General features: G+C 44.7%; 1 protein-coding gene across 1 annotated transcript in view; it reads left to right on the forward strand.

Moving 5' to 3' along the window:
- The window catches only part of CPAMD8 (C3 and PZP like alpha-2-macroglobulin domain containing 8), a 54,027-nt gene that overhangs the window by 27,362 nt on the left and 11,058 nt on the right, over positions 1-15,607 (forward strand). Inside the window, exons 27-36 of the mRNA XM_041482621.1 lie at positions 1,713-1,794; positions 3,381-3,537; positions 3,980-4,054; positions 5,948-6,113; positions 7,221-7,307; positions 8,211-8,347; positions 8,687-8,842; positions 9,229-9,291; positions 10,050-10,288; positions 13,912-13,999. Coding sequence (XP_041338555.1) covers positions 1,713-1,794; positions 3,381-3,537; positions 3,980-4,054; positions 5,948-6,113; positions 7,221-7,307; positions 8,211-8,347; positions 8,687-8,842; positions 9,229-9,291; positions 10,050-10,288; positions 13,912-13,999 — 1,250 coding nt within the window. The remainder of the gene's footprint in view (positions 1-1,712; positions 1,795-3,380; positions 3,538-3,979; positions 4,055-5,947; positions 6,114-7,220; positions 7,308-8,210; positions 8,348-8,686; positions 8,843-9,228; positions 9,292-10,049; positions 10,289-13,911; positions 14,000-15,607) is intronic.

Consider the following 15,607-nt stretch of genomic DNA (forward strand, 5'->3'; position numbering starts at 1 on the left):
TGTGATTTACCAAGCCAGAAAACTTCTTCATCCCTCAATCATCCATCATGGAAAGTCCTGATAATAAATGCCAATAATTCCCATGTGCTCCCTCTTCTTTTGAAGTGGCCTGGGCTAAACCAGTCAGTATTTTTTCTACTTTCTCACCAAAAAAAAGCAGGTGAACAGGGGAAAACTGGAGAGGGGAAGGTCTGCAGTGAGCCCCAGCATCCAGAGGAGTGTTTAGAAAACAGGAGGGCACAGAAGAGCAAGAAAGACATAAAGTCTGTGCCACTCCCAACCAGCCAGCAAAGGAGAATAACAGCAAGAGCAGTGAAGCATAATTCGGCTCAAAAACACAGAGTTACAGAATATCCTGAGCTGGAAGGGACCCACTGTGATCACTGAGTCCAGCTCTGGAACGAGTGGCCCATACAGCCTTGGCAGTCCTGGCACCATGAACATTGAAAAAGAGGAGAACAGCAACAATGAGAAGAGTGATATAAAATATAAGGACTGAATGTGTCCATTCACACTGGGAATGAACACTGAGGAGCTGTTGAAGCAGGCAGTGCTCAATAGTAAATCCTACCTGAGGACTGCAGGGGGAAAAAGCAAATTAATTTAATTTAACACACCATTACTTAGACTTTCTGCCAGGTATTTGTACCTGACCCACCATCCCCAGACAAAGATGTGTGGCTACAAGAGCATCATCAGCCTCGAGGTCTTCATTCCTCCCAATTTCCAGGCCATTCCCTGGCAGCACTGGGGGGTGTGGGAGTCATGGGCAGCCCCTCCTCAGGGACTGAGCTCAGCAGAGGAACTTCACCTCCAAAATGAAACAACAATCCACTCCCATAAAAACGCTGTGTGGTGTGGAATGAAACTCCTGTGCTGCAGAATTCAGCAGGCATTAAGTGTTTTTTTTGACACAATCTTCTTGCAGGTTGGAGTTTTCCTTCTCAGAAATATCCATCCTGGAGGGTTTGACTCCAATGGGTGTTTCAGAGCTTTATCCAAATGTGTGTTGTGTGTTCATCCATGTGAGGGATGAATGCACATTTTGTACAATTCATTTGTTGGGATGGGCATGGTTGTAGACAAACAGGTCTGAGAAACAAATCATTTTCCTAGCAGAAAAAACATTTTTGTTTTTCATTTTCAGCCTCAGAAGACATTCCAGGAGAGAGTTCTTATCTTCAGCATTCACCTTAATTATTCACCTAATTATTATAATGTTAATAATGATGTCTAAAGCAAGCCTTGGGACAGCCCCTGCAGCTGGAGGTGTTCATGCATTCAGGTCACAGCTGTTGTTTTTATGTTACCTAAAGCTGTTCCAAGCAACAGCTTTGGGAGAAGTCAGAACCCAGCTGTAATGTCACAGGCAAAACCTTTTCACTTGTAAATGGAAGTAAAATGGAAGGAGAGTGGCTGTATGCTTAAATATAAACCTTTTGATAATGCATTTTTATCAGGGAAGTGTCAGATTTTTAGCATTTGCAGTGTCCAAAAGGCAGGAGCTGCAGTGTCCCAGATGTTTCCCTGGGCAGATTTCTGGACAAGCTGCACACAGAGCTGGCTCCCACTCACAGCAGAATAAGGAGCTGCCTCAGGCAGCAGAATCCCTTACACATGTTCCAGATGTCCTGAGTCTTCATTCACTTTAAATACTCATTTTTCTCTGTGTCAGGAGGTTTTGGACTCCCCAATTCTTTTGTGCCTTCCAGGCTACCAGCGCCAGCTGACCTACAAGAGGCAGGATGGCTCCTACAGTGCTTTTGGGGAGAGGGACTCCTCAGGGAGCATGTGGTGAGTGGCTATTTAAAACCGAGCTCAAACTAGTTAAAACTGAGTTAGAAAAGTGCTAAGTGTTTGCTAAACAGGAAAAACACACAGTTGGCTGGGAAAGGAGAGTAATTTTCCAGCTTCCCTCATGGTATGATACACGGTGGAGAGCAGAAATAAAGCAGCAATATTCAGTGACTGTGCAGATGCTGTACAGTGCTGCTGAGGGCTCTGACTGCACCAGCTGGTGTTTCATAGGTAATTCAGGACCCAGGAGCAGTTAGGAGAGTTAAATCTGCTAGTTAGACCAGGTTTCAGGCACAAAGCTGTAGTTAAGGTTCACATCTGCAATTGGAGAAGCAATTAAGGGGTATTTAAGTACCTGACTCCATTAGGGAATGGGGCTTTACCTGAAGCAGGGAAATGTGGCAGAGACTTCTGTCAGGTAAAAAACCAACCAAAACCAACTCAACCCTCAAAGACATCCTTGTACCAACAGGATGGATTTGTGCTCTGTTATCTTTGGAGATACTCCTTAAATACTGTGACATCAGTTTGTTATGTATTCATAAACAATCATGTATAGTAAACTTTTTCTCTAAACTAGTTTACATATTCTATGAATTGTTTAGCATGGCTCCTCCTTTGTTCTACTGTTTTAGAGTGTGTGGATTCCTTGGTTGTGGTTTTAGTATTTTTTTATTATTATTTTTAGTTTTGGCCCTGGCCCACACTGCCTTCAGTCAGTGAGTGCTGATAGTTGGCAGATCTGTAGCAGGTGTCTTCATTATATTTTTATTGGATCTTATCCCATCCAAGCATTTTAACACAAGCACACCTATATCAGCTATTTCACTAAGCTTAATTAACAACAGAAATAAAAACTATATCTTTATAACCTTTTGAGTTCTATACCACACATATAAAGTCTATTATAATAGAAAAATAAAAGCCAATATTATAATATGTATCTATAACTCAGGGAACTTCCACCTCAGCCCCAGCATCTCCCAGTCCCTGGATGTGAAATGTGGTGACACAGAATTACTCAACACTCCAAAAATCCCCTGCCAGGCAGCAGAGTTTGCTACCCTCCCATTCCTCAGGGGCTTGTAAATGCAATGACTCAATCCCCCCAAGCTGGCCAGTGCTCACACTTGTTGTCAGAGGTTTAGAATTCCAAAAACACTTCTGGTGCTTTCTGAAGTCTTAATTCTGTATAAAGTGTAACACAGCTTCAGACTCGAGGAAAAGATCTGGATTTCTTATGAGAAATATATTGATTCTTAATTTTACAATATTGATTCTCAGCTTAAAAATTTCGATAATTTGGGATAAAAAATAACTATATTTCAGAGTGTGCCATAATTATGACAAGTAAACTTTTGAGTTCTACTTTTCAATTTAGTTTGTTGACCTTTAATTCTTTTCTTACCCAAAGTCTGGACAGTGATCAGGTGCTCTTATGTCCCATGACCTTTAACAACAATATTTAGTGTTTCCCAATAAGTTTTTTTCAATTAGTGCTTTCTAAGAATATAGTTTTTTCCTTACAGGTACTTTAATCTGAGTTTGTTTTCTCAGTAAAGATGATTAATCCATTTTTACAGGTTAACAGCTTTTGTCCTCAAGTCCTTTGCTCAATCCCGTGGGTTTATTTTCATTGACCCCAAAGAACTCACAGCTGCCAAAGACTGGATCATCCAGCACCAGAAAGAAGATGGTTCTTTCCCTGCTATGGGCAGGATACTAAACAAGGACATTCAGGTAAAAAACACCCACAATCAACTTGCAGCAAGGACATTTTAAAAGTTATTATCAGAACATGAAGTGATGCTTTTGTTTGAATATGAATTTTGCACTTGAAAGGCTGGGATGCTACAGGGAGAACCAGGGAAATTTCAGTTCAAAAAAGTCTATCAGAATGTGTCTGTGGGGTGTCCCAAGAGGATGGAAATCACGGTGTGAAGTCTGACAAAATACTGCATTAAATGTGTCCTCAGGCCAGGACAGCTGGCTCCAGCCAGTGTGGGCTTGGGTTCCTAAATTTTGTACTCCTTGTGTGTGCAAAGAAAAGAAATTTGGTGTTGCTTCAGCTTCTCCTCTAGTTCTAACACATCCTTTGGATTGCTTCAAAGTCTGGGTTTTTTTTCCCCAGTGTCCTTTTCTCCAGTTTTCATCCAGTGGTTTGTGTTGTTTGCCCTTCCAGGGTGGGATCCATGGGAAGATCTCCCTGACAGCTTATGTGGTTGCATCTCTTCTGGAAACAGGTGTCACTTCTGAGGTAACAAAAGCTTGGTTAAAACAGCTCCAAAATTTCTCTCTATTTTTTCTTTATAAAAACTTCATTTTGCTGCTGTTTGCCTTCAGAGTTTCTGTGCTCTCTAGAATGACTGACAGCATCCAGGGAAGGGAGGCTGCTGGAGAGCCTTGGGATTGTTCTGAAGTTAAAGAATCAGTTCTGAAGTTGTTCAAGGTGGTCTCCCACCCTTCAGCCATCAGCTCATGATTATTTCACCAGAGCAAAGCACTCCCCTGCAGCCCCATCCCTCAACCTCTCCCAGAAATTACTGCAAAAAGACTTTTCTGCCTCTTAGCTTCAAGCTGTGAGTGCAGCCTGTGCACATCCTGCTCTCTTGCCTGTAGAGACTCAGAAATCCTGGCTTGGTGCTAAAAGCAGTTTAACTTGGGGATGCAGAGAGCTCTTGTGGTCTGGCTTGGCTGCAGTGGCCAAAATGCTACTGCTGTTAGATTACAGTGCCTTTGGAGAGCTGAGCTCCTGCACTGTGCTGGATTCAGGGCTCTGGAGAAAAATGTTTCTGTTCTTTGCAATGAGGCAGAGCAGAACACTGCAAAAAAAAGAAGCAGCTGTGTAGGAACAGCCAATTCCACTGGAAAAAACTCCAAATTTCCAGTACAACTGGTGTTTTTGGGATTCCTCCTTAAAACTCCTGGTCACACAGTGCTCCTGCCCTCTGATGTGTTTCTGCCAGCATGCAGTTTCACTAGGATGGAGATGTTTTGCTAAGATTATGGTGACACATTCCCACTGACTAGGACTGGGAAGATGCTCCCTTGCAGCCAAGGCAGAGGGCAGGGGGGGCTGTGCACAGGCAGAGCTGCCTGGAGGTGAAAAGAGGAGGTGCAGTGGGTGCTGCAGCATCTCTTGGTGATCTGCTCTCACACAAAAGGGCCCATTCAGGCACAACTCTGTGGGTTTGTGGAGGTGTCAGAGCAGCCACTGCCCAGCAGGACCTCTGATAACCTCAGCACTCCTCACCCACCCCTGTGGAGCCTGGGGAGTGAGACCAGGCTGCTGCTGCAGGCAGATGCCCCCTAACCCCCTGTTCTTGGAGTGGAAGGCTTTCAACCTTATTAAAAATTCAGAAAACCCTGCAGAGCTCACAGAGGAACTTCCTGCCTCCCTGTCAGCAGTGTCCCCCTGTGAGCAGTGATGTGATGCTCTCCCTGGGCTGCTGTGTGTCAGGGCAGCCCCAGCAGTGCAGTTTCTGTGCATTCTAATGGTTTTCCTAGAGGAGATTTGTGAGTGTTCCTAATGATCTTAGCTAGGAAATGAGGAAGGGGAAGGTTAGTGCCACAGGGAAATCAAAGGAAACCAAATTACATCAAGTCCAATTAAATTGTTTCTATAAATTATCAGAGCCACGTTCCTGCATGGTGAGGTCATTGGGGGAGTTAATAAAACATGTTTGTTGGCTGCAGGGACCCCTGGGAACCTTGGCCTTTATTATCCTCTGGCGTCTGCCAGACGCTCCAGAGTGTCAGGAACACAATCAAACCTCCAGCACAGAGCTCGCCCCTGCCCTGCTCATCTGCTGCCTTGCAGGGGCACAGAATTTCTTCAGCTTTAGGGGAGGAAAAGTGTGTCTCAGTGTTAGCCTAAATCATCCTTACTCTGCTGTTTGCACCTTTTTTTTTTTTTTAACTTTTGATGCATGGCTTTTCTCAGGGTGTCCAATGTGTTCTCAAAGTGTCCATCCTGTTCTGCAGAGAGCAAAATGTATCTTTCTGAGTTTATTGTGTGTCTTTTTTTTCGTCGTTGTTTTTTGTTTGGTTGCCTTTTTTTTTTTTTTTTTTTAATTTAATGAGCAATAAAGCAATTCTAACTTCTGAAACTGATACATCTACCCGGGCTTTTTCCCCCCTGTGAATGTAGGAAGAAAGAACAGCTGTAGACAAAGCAAAACACTTCCTGGAGTCCAACCTGTACTCAGCAGAAGACCCCTACACCACTGCCCTGAGTGCCTACGCCCTGACCCTGCTGCACAGCCCCAGTGCAGCTGCCACGCTGCGCAGGATGAACAGCATGGCCATCACCCAAGGTAGGAGCTGCAGCCCTGCCTCAGCTGCTTGACAGGAAAAGTGAGCAAAACCTGATGTTTCTTTTGCCATGTGAATTAATGAGGGAGGTTCTGCCTGCTGGAGCTGAGCAGAGCTGTTTGGAAGTTTGCTGTGTTCTTGTGTTCTTCGCTGTTCTGCCCCCACACCGGCCAAGCACAGCCTGGATGGGGCTGTTTGAGCTCTGGAGAGGATGGGGCCTGGGGGATCAGGGATTCCTCTCTGACAGGTTCTGCAGTTTCACTGAAAGAGGCTGATTTTGGAGAGAAAAAAAAAAAAAGAAGAAATTCCCATCTCTGAAGTGATAACATTTGTGTTCATATGGACTAATGCAAGGAAATCATCACAGTTTCCTTTCACAAGCATATTTGGGCTACCATGAAGCTCCTTTGTGCCCTCTTTAGGATCAGAACCTTGGTAGGATCCTTTAAATCCTATCAGAAGAGGAACACCAACAGGACAAACTCTAAATCCGCAAATTTTTCAGTACATTAGAAAGAAAAGAAATTAAAAAATAGAGGCGAGATTTTCATACAAACCCAAGGTGGCACAGTTTGTCTTTGTAAGGCAAGGCTGCTCCTGGCTCTCTTTGCAGAGGGCTCCACACGTGTGGCTGATGCTGAAGGAAGGCAAGTGCAGCAGAATCACAGAATATTCTGAATTTTAAGGGACCAACTCGTGAGTGAGTGGCCCACACAGAGATCAGAGCCACAGCCCTGGTGTTCAGTTCAATTCTCTAACCAGCAGAGTGATTTTGAGTTGTTCAGAGGCTCTGCAGTGCCCTGTGACACCTCACATTCTCTGGTGGTGTATTTGAATCCAAAATCCAAGAATCACCCAATTTTTCACACTGAATCATCTCTGTCATTCCAAAGGGACCCCCTTGCCCAGGCACTGGGTGTCCAAGAGGAGGGACAGTGCTGCTCAGGGCAGGGAGCCAATGCTCTCTGCATTCCAATTCCAAAAGTAGAATTCCAATTCCAAAAGTGGAATTCCAATTCCAGAAGTGGAATTTGACTCTTCCCCTGCACAGAGGCTCAGCTGCACTCCTGCTCTGGTAACACCCCTGTCCCTTTGCCCTCTTCTCCCAGATGGATTTACACACTGGAGCCTCACAGGAACCCTTGTCACTGATGAGGACACCTTCATGGGGTTTAATGATGGACTCTCTCAATCAGGTAATTGGGAACCTGCAGGGCAAGGGCAGAGAAAGGGGAAGGGGCTGCCACACCAGCCTGCATTGCAGGGAATTGTTTATAAAGTACAAGGTGTTCTGAAATTGTCACAGTTGTAGTCAAGGCAGGGTGCAGAGAAGAGAGAGCTCAGAAAGGCAGGTAACATGATGCTGAAAGAATAAATGAGAGACAGAGCAAGATGTGGTCCAGACAGGACAGGTTTTTCATCCCCAGATGTCTCAGCAGCTTTCACTCCAATTTTATGAAGACAGAATCCCATGTGGCACTCACTCTTCTGTCAGGGAGTAGTAATTCAAAATGGAAATCTAAGGGAATTCAAATATATCTCAATTTAGAGCTATTTATCTTTGTGTTTTCAAATGGACCTAAAGACTGTAGCACTGACACTTCAGCTGGTTTTTCTAGACCTTGGCTGTCAAAGCCACAGAAACAGAGAATGATGTTTTCAAGCCCCTAAAGCCATTGACTCTTTGGATGTGATGTAGGTGCAGCAATGCTCAAGAGGGATCTGACTGGATATTGTATGAAAATCTCTAGGCAGGACAACAGTGTGGGCAGCAGCAGAGTAGAACTGGAGTGGGAGAGGAATTATTTGTGGGATACAGTCAAGAAAAAGGAGTTTATCTGTTGCGTAAATATATTTATTATTGGTTATCTATTGTCTGAAGGGAGGCTTTTGTTGAAAGCAGAGATATTTCAGGGAGATGAAGCACCTTGGGTGCAGACATTTTAACTTCCCTTTTCCCATGTTTACTTCTACAGACTCCTAACTTTCTAGAATTATTCTTCAGTTAATAAATATTCATAGAACTATCTCTAGACCTGCCTGGATTCTCACTTCTAGATGGTATTTTGATTTTTTTTTTTAATTCACCCTTCTTTCAGTTGTTTCTGCAGAGGTGGAAATGACATCTTATGCCCTTCTGACCTACACACTCCTGGGAGACGTGGCCTCTGCACTCCCTGTAGTCAAGTGGCTCTCACAGCAGAGGAATGCCCTGGGAGGATTCTCATCTACTCAGGTGGGCAGCCTCTGGAAAAGGTAGCTGGGATGCATGCATTGGCAATTGATTCAGGAATGTGGAGTTTCCATCTTCCTGACAGAAATTGTTTGTGTTCTGATAAGAAGAAAAACTTTCCAGAGCTCTTTACTGCTTCCTCCTCAGACTGGTAATTTGAAAGGAACACAGAGTTTGTCCTCACAGGTGCCTTTGATAGGAAAAGTGAGCAAAACCTGGTGTTTCTTTTGCCATATGAATTAATAAGGGAGATTCTGCCAGCTGGAGCTGAGCAGAGCTGTTTGGAAGTTTGCTGTGCTCCTGTGTTCTTCACTATTCTATTTCTCCCTCTTCTGCCCCCAGGACACCTGTGTGGCTCTGCAGGCTCTGGCTGAATATGCCATCCTTTCTTATGTTGGAGGAGTCAACCTGACCATTTCCTTGGCTTCCACTAACCTGGACTACCAGGAAACCTTTGAGCTTAACAAGATGAATAAAAAAGTCCTTCAGACTGCAGTGGTAGGTGGTTTTGTGCAGGCAGGTTTTTAAAGCAATCCACGTCAGCTGGGTTCTGAATGAGGACTTGGATCAGGGATGGTAAAAGCAAAAGTTAAGCACTGAGACCAGTGGGACTTTCTGTGGGTTTGTGGCTGGATTCTGCTGGGAAAGAGACAGCACTCCTAATTAAAGGCATTTTTCACCATAACCAATGCCTGATGTTTATTTTGTGCTGCTGTTTGTCTCTGCCACTGTAAGTGCAGGTGGTGAAGAGGCTAGGCCATGCTCACTTCACTTCTGCAGTGTCCTTTATAAAGGTATTTTGTACAGAACAGAGCTAAATTTAATATTCATTACCATTCTGAGTGCCATGTCTTGTCTGTGTCTCACCTGTGCATTCTCCCCAGATCCCCAGTATTCCAACAGGGCTGTTTGTGAGTGCCAAGGGTGAAGGCTGCTGTCTGATGCAGGTAAGCTTGTCATGGGGCTGGAGGAAGCATGGCAGCAGATGATCTCTAATCTCACAGCCTGTTTGCTGCTTTTGTAATCCCACTTTGCTGCGAGGAAGGACTTACACTTGGAATTTCTCTCAAAATAGTTCTATGACTATTTGTGTTGCTTTAATTTGGGAAGTGAATGTGTAGATATCTATGTAAGCTCTGGTAGAGCTTATATAGAGATAGAACTGTGTGTTATTGTAGCAACAGTCCCCTGAACAGGGAATAATTAGTATTGACTCCATGATTGCAGAAGGCTGATCAATTGCTTTATTAAGCTATACTATACTATACTGTATTATACTATACTATACTATTAAGACACTCATAACCTTTACAGACTGTCTGATATAGTTTTAACTTAATTGGTCAATCAATCTAAACACCATCCAGTGTCCAATTAAGAAATCACCCTTTGGTGAACCATCTCCATAACACGTTCTACATGTGCACAACAACAGGTGCAGCAAATGGAGATAAGAATTGTTTCTCATTGTCTTCTCTGAACTTTCTTACAGCTTCTCACAGCTTCCCAGGAAAATCCTGGGAGACAACTATGTCTCTGTTCAGAGATTACCACGTGTGATAAATCCTCTGTTGCCTCTGTGCCTGCCATTCCCCAACTCTGAAGAGTTCTTGTGTCTGTGCTGGATGTTTGTGGGCACTTGGAAACGTTGGAGCCGTAATAACCCACCCTGATTTGTTTTACTTTTCCCCTCTTCCCCCTGCAGATCGATGTCACTTACAATGTACCTGATCCTATAGCCAAGCCAGCCTTCCAGCTGCTGGTGAACCTGAAGGAGCCCAAGGCAGAGCAGCCCCTGCCAGCCCCAGCCCCGCTGCGCTCGGGCTCTGCCGCCGAGCGCCGCCCCGGAGCCCTGCACAGGGACAGGGCCCTGGGGGACGACGAGGACCCGGCCTCAGACCAGGACCACCGAGAGTACAAAGTCATCCTGGAGACCTGCACGAGGTAGGAAGTGCCAGTCCTGCCCCCCACAGAACGTTTGGTTTGCTGGTCTTGGTGTGCATTGTCACCAAAGGGGTGCTGGGGACAGACAAAGGTGATACAGAGACTCCATCTTCAGAAGGCAGGAAAAGTCCTTTATTGTTAGAAATCCACAGTTCTTACAGAAACAATGGTGGACCTAAGACCTGACTGGCCTTTAGGAATCTTCTCTCACCTATTGGACAAGAAGGGACAGCTCCTTCTTGTAAACATCTTTGACAAAGAGAGATTTCCTGCCAGGTGCAGAGATTGAGTGTCACCCTGTTCTTTTGAGTTCTTCTGAGCCTTCTGATGTTTACATTCCTGTAACGACCTTTCTCACAGACTTTATATAAATAATTAATTGTTTTACATTCTTTTCTGGAGGAGGAAAAATGTGATGGACTGTTAGTTTGTCCAGTGTCATTGGAGAGGTGGCACTGTCATCCTCCAATCCACTGTCACTTTTAGAAATCTATAAATGTTAGAGTCAGAATTAAACTTTCCCTCTTTTTTACCTTAAAGATTCCAGTGTCTGCATCATTCTATTTCATGTCCTAGAGCAACAATTGAGATAACAATGGTTTAATTCTTTCTCTGAGCTTTCTCACAGCTTCCCAGGAAAATCCTGGGGGAACTATGTCTCTCTGTGTTCAGAGGATGTGTGATTACAACAGTGCCAGCCCCTCTGTGCCAGGAAAGCACCGAGTTCTCTCGTGCTGCGCTGGCTGGATCTCAGGATTTTCAGCAGAATTTTCAGCCACCACTGTGGGTTGTAGGACAGAATCATTCCAAACTACAAATGTAATGTGATTTCCCTGTATAAGGATGAAAAGAAAAGGTTCTGGATTATTTTCACCACTTGGGTTGTAGGACAGAGTCATTCCAAGATCATTCTTGATGATTTTAGTGCTAAGTGTGTGTCAAAGGTAGAGAAATAAGAACAATACCTTGAGGTTTTATCACTGATTTTCATTATTGCCTCTCCAAACCCTGAAAAATTACAAATGTGGTGTGATTTCGTTGTATAAGGATGAAAAGAAAAAGTTCTGGATTATTTTCTTAAAAGCCTCAAAGAGCAAGGTAAATTCAACTGGTTGACTAATATCTTAATTGTGTCAATAGTTTTATAAATATTACTGACTTGACTTTATTATTTGAGCTCTTTGGTGTTTCAGTTTTGGATACCAAAAACCTAACAAAAGATGCATGTTGTCATGGTATGAATTTGGAATATATGGTAAAGGCACAATATATGCAGATATTTGTTAATAAGCTCTTAAATTCCTTATCTCCTTGCTCCATGTACTGAAATGTAAAATAACTTTTTAAATTGGCATGATCCAGAAGTTTCATTTCTAGCCCTTAAAGCACTTTGCAGAGACATGAGCAGTTCTGTCTCATTTTATAGATTGAAAAACGCAAGTTATTGTGAGAAAACAACTTGGCTGTAGACAAACAGCAGCAAGAATAGTTTCTGACCTGTATTAAATCCACTTACAAGTTTTGCTCAAACACCTTGGTACTGCTGCAGTCGTCAGGGGTTGCTGATCTCTTTAGAAAGCATTTGGATTTTTAGTGAGGTTATTGGGAATTTGACCCAGGAGAGATAAAGCCACAACCAGAGTAAATAAAGAGGACTCACAGCATCCTGCTGTGAACAGGAGAAACCATTCCCAAGAAATTCAGAACTAATTTCATGTTTGTGACCAGGAGCATGGCAGGTGCAGAGGGTGGCTCAGATGGAAATGGAACATTCTTGCTGCCCTATCACAGCTTAATGGGAAACTCTGGCTCCCCTATCAGCTTCTGTCCCTTCCTTCCTGCAGAGGCAAGGGCACACAGAGACTGCAGAGCTGCAGGGCCCCAGGAAAAGCTGGGATTTGTTTTCCCTCGCCCATGGGGCCGTGGTGTGGCAGAGGCACTACCCCCAAGTGTCACTGTGCCAACCTCTTCTCCCCCTGCCTGAGCCCTCAGCCTGTTTTGGGGAGAGGATAAAATTCCACAGTGGTGTCAGATGCTGAGGAGGCTGCCCTGCATCAGCACAACCTCTCTGCTGACAATTCTGAAACTCCTGCCCTGGGAATTGCTGCAGCTGAGGCAGAAATTTGAGAGGAAGCCCAGTGCAGGGAGATGGATTGCTTGGAAAGGAAACAAAAGCAAATGAAATCTTCCTTTCCTCCCCTTCTTCCTGTAATGATGCTCTCAGCTCCATCATCATCTTGTTGGGGCAGTGTGAAGAGAGGAGTGCAGCTAAGGATGACAAGTGAGCTATTTGGAGCTGGGGGTGTTCTCAGAATGTGATGAAGTGTTGTCATGCCCAGTGACATCCCTGGGGCACTGCTGAAGAGTTAGGGAGAGCCCAGGGTGGAAAACAGAAAGCTGTGATGTGTAACAGAGGCTGGGGAGATGCAGGCAAAGGGATCCTGAACGATTTATTTGGGAGTGTGGGTCTGTTTGAATACACTTTGCATGCTCTTGCATCTTTTTATGCCCATTACCAAGAGGACGGTGGAGATGGGAATTAAGGAGGTTTAATGGCTCTGGGAGCCCTGAGTGCCTCCCCCAGAGCCAGCTGGCTCTGTCCCCAGGCCACCTCATGATACTGTGAGCCTTGGGCTGGGGAGTGGCACCCCAACCTCAGCCAGCTCACCACCCCTGAGCTGAGGGGGCTCCACACAGAGGAGCCAGCTCAGAGCTGGCAGATTTGGTGCTGGAAGCTGTGGGAGTGTGTTTTCTCAGAGCTGGCATGAGCTGATGAGCCCTGCTGGGCCCAGCTCAGGTAGGGCACAGCAAACAGGTGAGCTGCCAGGGAGGGAGGGCTGGGGGCTGCTGGCAGTGCACAGAAAAGGAGCTTTGTTCTGGGATTCCAGGAGCTGCCTAAGGATGGGATCTCCTCTGCCGTGCTGCAAAAACTGAGATTTTGCCCCAACAGCCCTTCTCTTCACACCTTTCTTGTGTGGGGATTTTGTGCACATTTATAACAACTCAATTTCAGAGATTTTTCTGAGTTTTCAGTTATACTCTAGAGTATATGCCTTGAGTATCATCCTCTAGAGGATGATACAGGCAGTGATTTAACACCAGCAAGGCAGTGACTTTGCTGACTCATTAGCAAAAGCCCTTTTCTCAGTGCCAGGGGTGAAACAGGCATTTATGAAACCCCAGGATTGAATGACCTTGGTGTTGGGAATTAGCATCCCTCTCCCACCACAGTCCATCTACAGCCCTCCTCTCAGGGTGGAACAGAAGTTTCTCCTACTCCAAGGGTTTATTTCCTTTTACTAAGTGCATTTTCTCAGTGATTAATTGAAAAAGAAAGCAAGCAGCCCCACAGGTGTCTGTATCCCTCTGCTTTTCTGCCTCTGTGTTTCAGGACATCTCCTACCCCCTGTGAGCTGGGCAGCATTTTGTTAAATAAAAGCAGAAAAGAGGATTTTTAAAAACCAACTTGTAGCTTGTGGCTTTGCCCAAGCACTTCAATGAGGAGAGCCTTTTAAGATTTTTTTTTTCTTCTTCTTCTTCTTCTGGAGTTGTTTTCTCCATTCTGAGTTGTCCATGGATCTTGAGTTTGTTCCCATTTTCTCTCTTTTTGTTCCCATGGGAAGATGGCTGCACTCTGGATCCTCAAACATGGCTGTGTTGGAAGTGCCTTTGTTCTCAGGGTTTCGGGCAGATATTGAGAGCCTGGAGCAGGTGAGGGGAGGGGATTGGGATGGGATGGGATCAGTGAGATGGGATGGGATCAATGGAATGGGATTGATAGGATGGGATGGGATCAGTGGGATGGGGTGGGATGAGATCAATGGGATGGGATCCATGGGATGGGATGGGATGGGATCAGTGGGATGGGATTGATGGGATGGGATGGGATCAATGGGATGGGATCAGTGGGATGAGGGTGCAGGGCTGGGTTGTGGATCTCTGACTGGGAGGGGTTCCCTCTGAGGGCCAAGAGGAGGCCATTGAGTCTCAGAGCACTGCTGAAAAGATGCAATTAAAATTGGGAAAGGGGAGGAAGAGATTTCACTTGTCAAAAAATCTCTCTGAAATGAGGGAACAGAGGTTCTGAGCAGGCTGAGCAAACCCAACCCAGCCAAGCCACAGCTTCCCTGAGCCAGTGCACAGTAATTAACTGAGACCCCTTGGAAAAGCTGAGGTGCAAATGTGCTCTAACAGGAGCTGTTTATGGCTGCTTAGTGAGCTGTGTTATCTCCAACATCTGGATCCCATTTCTTTGGAGGCTCTGTGTCTTGGAATTTTTTGCCCTTTTTATTTTTTTCTCTCCTCCTCTCTGGGAGAACATCATGTTTCTTGCAGCCAAGCTGAGGTGGACAGAATGTGCCTCGTGCCCAGCCAGCCCTTCAGGGCAGATGAACTGTAATCTTGAGCTTTGCTTTATGTTTGTGGGAGTATTCCATTCATTACAACTCATTACATTTTGTGGAGCGTTGCATTCACTGGTGGAGTTCTTATGCTGCAAAGATTTAATTTTTTAAGGATTTTTCACTCAAGAAGTGTAAATTTTTTGCGTCCTTGAGAGCTGGTAAAGAGCTAAAAAATATTTTGCTTCTAAAAGACCTCTTCTGTTAATAACTTTATCTCATTATCTTGGGAAGGGATCTGTGGAAAGAATTTTAAAGTAGAACCATTGTGAAGTTTAATTTGATATCATAATTCGAGGAGGAGTGCACATTGCTTTATCTTCTCTAGGATTTCCCTTGATTTGGCTGATTTATAATTGAAACACCATTGCATTTTCTTGGAGGAAAAAGCCCTCTAGAGGGGTTTACAATCCATGTCAGAAGCTGCTGTCAGATGTCTCCTGGGGTGTCCCTGAAGCCACAGAAATTTTTGTATTAATCCCTGAGAAGCAATTGCATCCTTTCAAAATAGGGGATCAGATATGAAATTATTCCTATAAAGAGAAAAACTGCAGTTATCTATATCCATTCACAAGCTGCACGTGGAGAAATCTGTTTTCAAATCCAAGCATGTAAAATGGATCAGTTTTTATTTGCCTGTGGGTCTGGTATTCTCCCTCATGCAACCAACTGAATGTTCAGGTGGGAGCAGTTCTCCAGCATTCCCATGGGAAAAAAAAAAAAAAAGGGAAAATTAGGTGAGGAGCCTGCAGTGGGTTTGGTTCCTGCTTTCCCCCCTCTGCTGAAGGTGCTGGAGTGATGGTCATGTGCAGTGCTGTCAAATACATTCTTTTCCATAGTCATTCATGTAAATAACGGCAGAAAAAATATGGATGAGAACCAGAGAGAGCTCCAAATATCCCAGGAGGAGAACAACAGG

This window comes from Pyrgilauda ruficollis, unplaced genomic scaffold (genome assembly GCF_017590135.1).
Source record: "Pyrgilauda ruficollis isolate IOZ18807 unplaced genomic scaffold, ASM1759013v1 scaffold115, whole genome shotgun sequence".
NCBI classification, from domain to species: domain Eukaryota; kingdom Metazoa; phylum Chordata; class Aves; order Passeriformes; family Passeridae; genus Pyrgilauda; species Pyrgilauda ruficollis.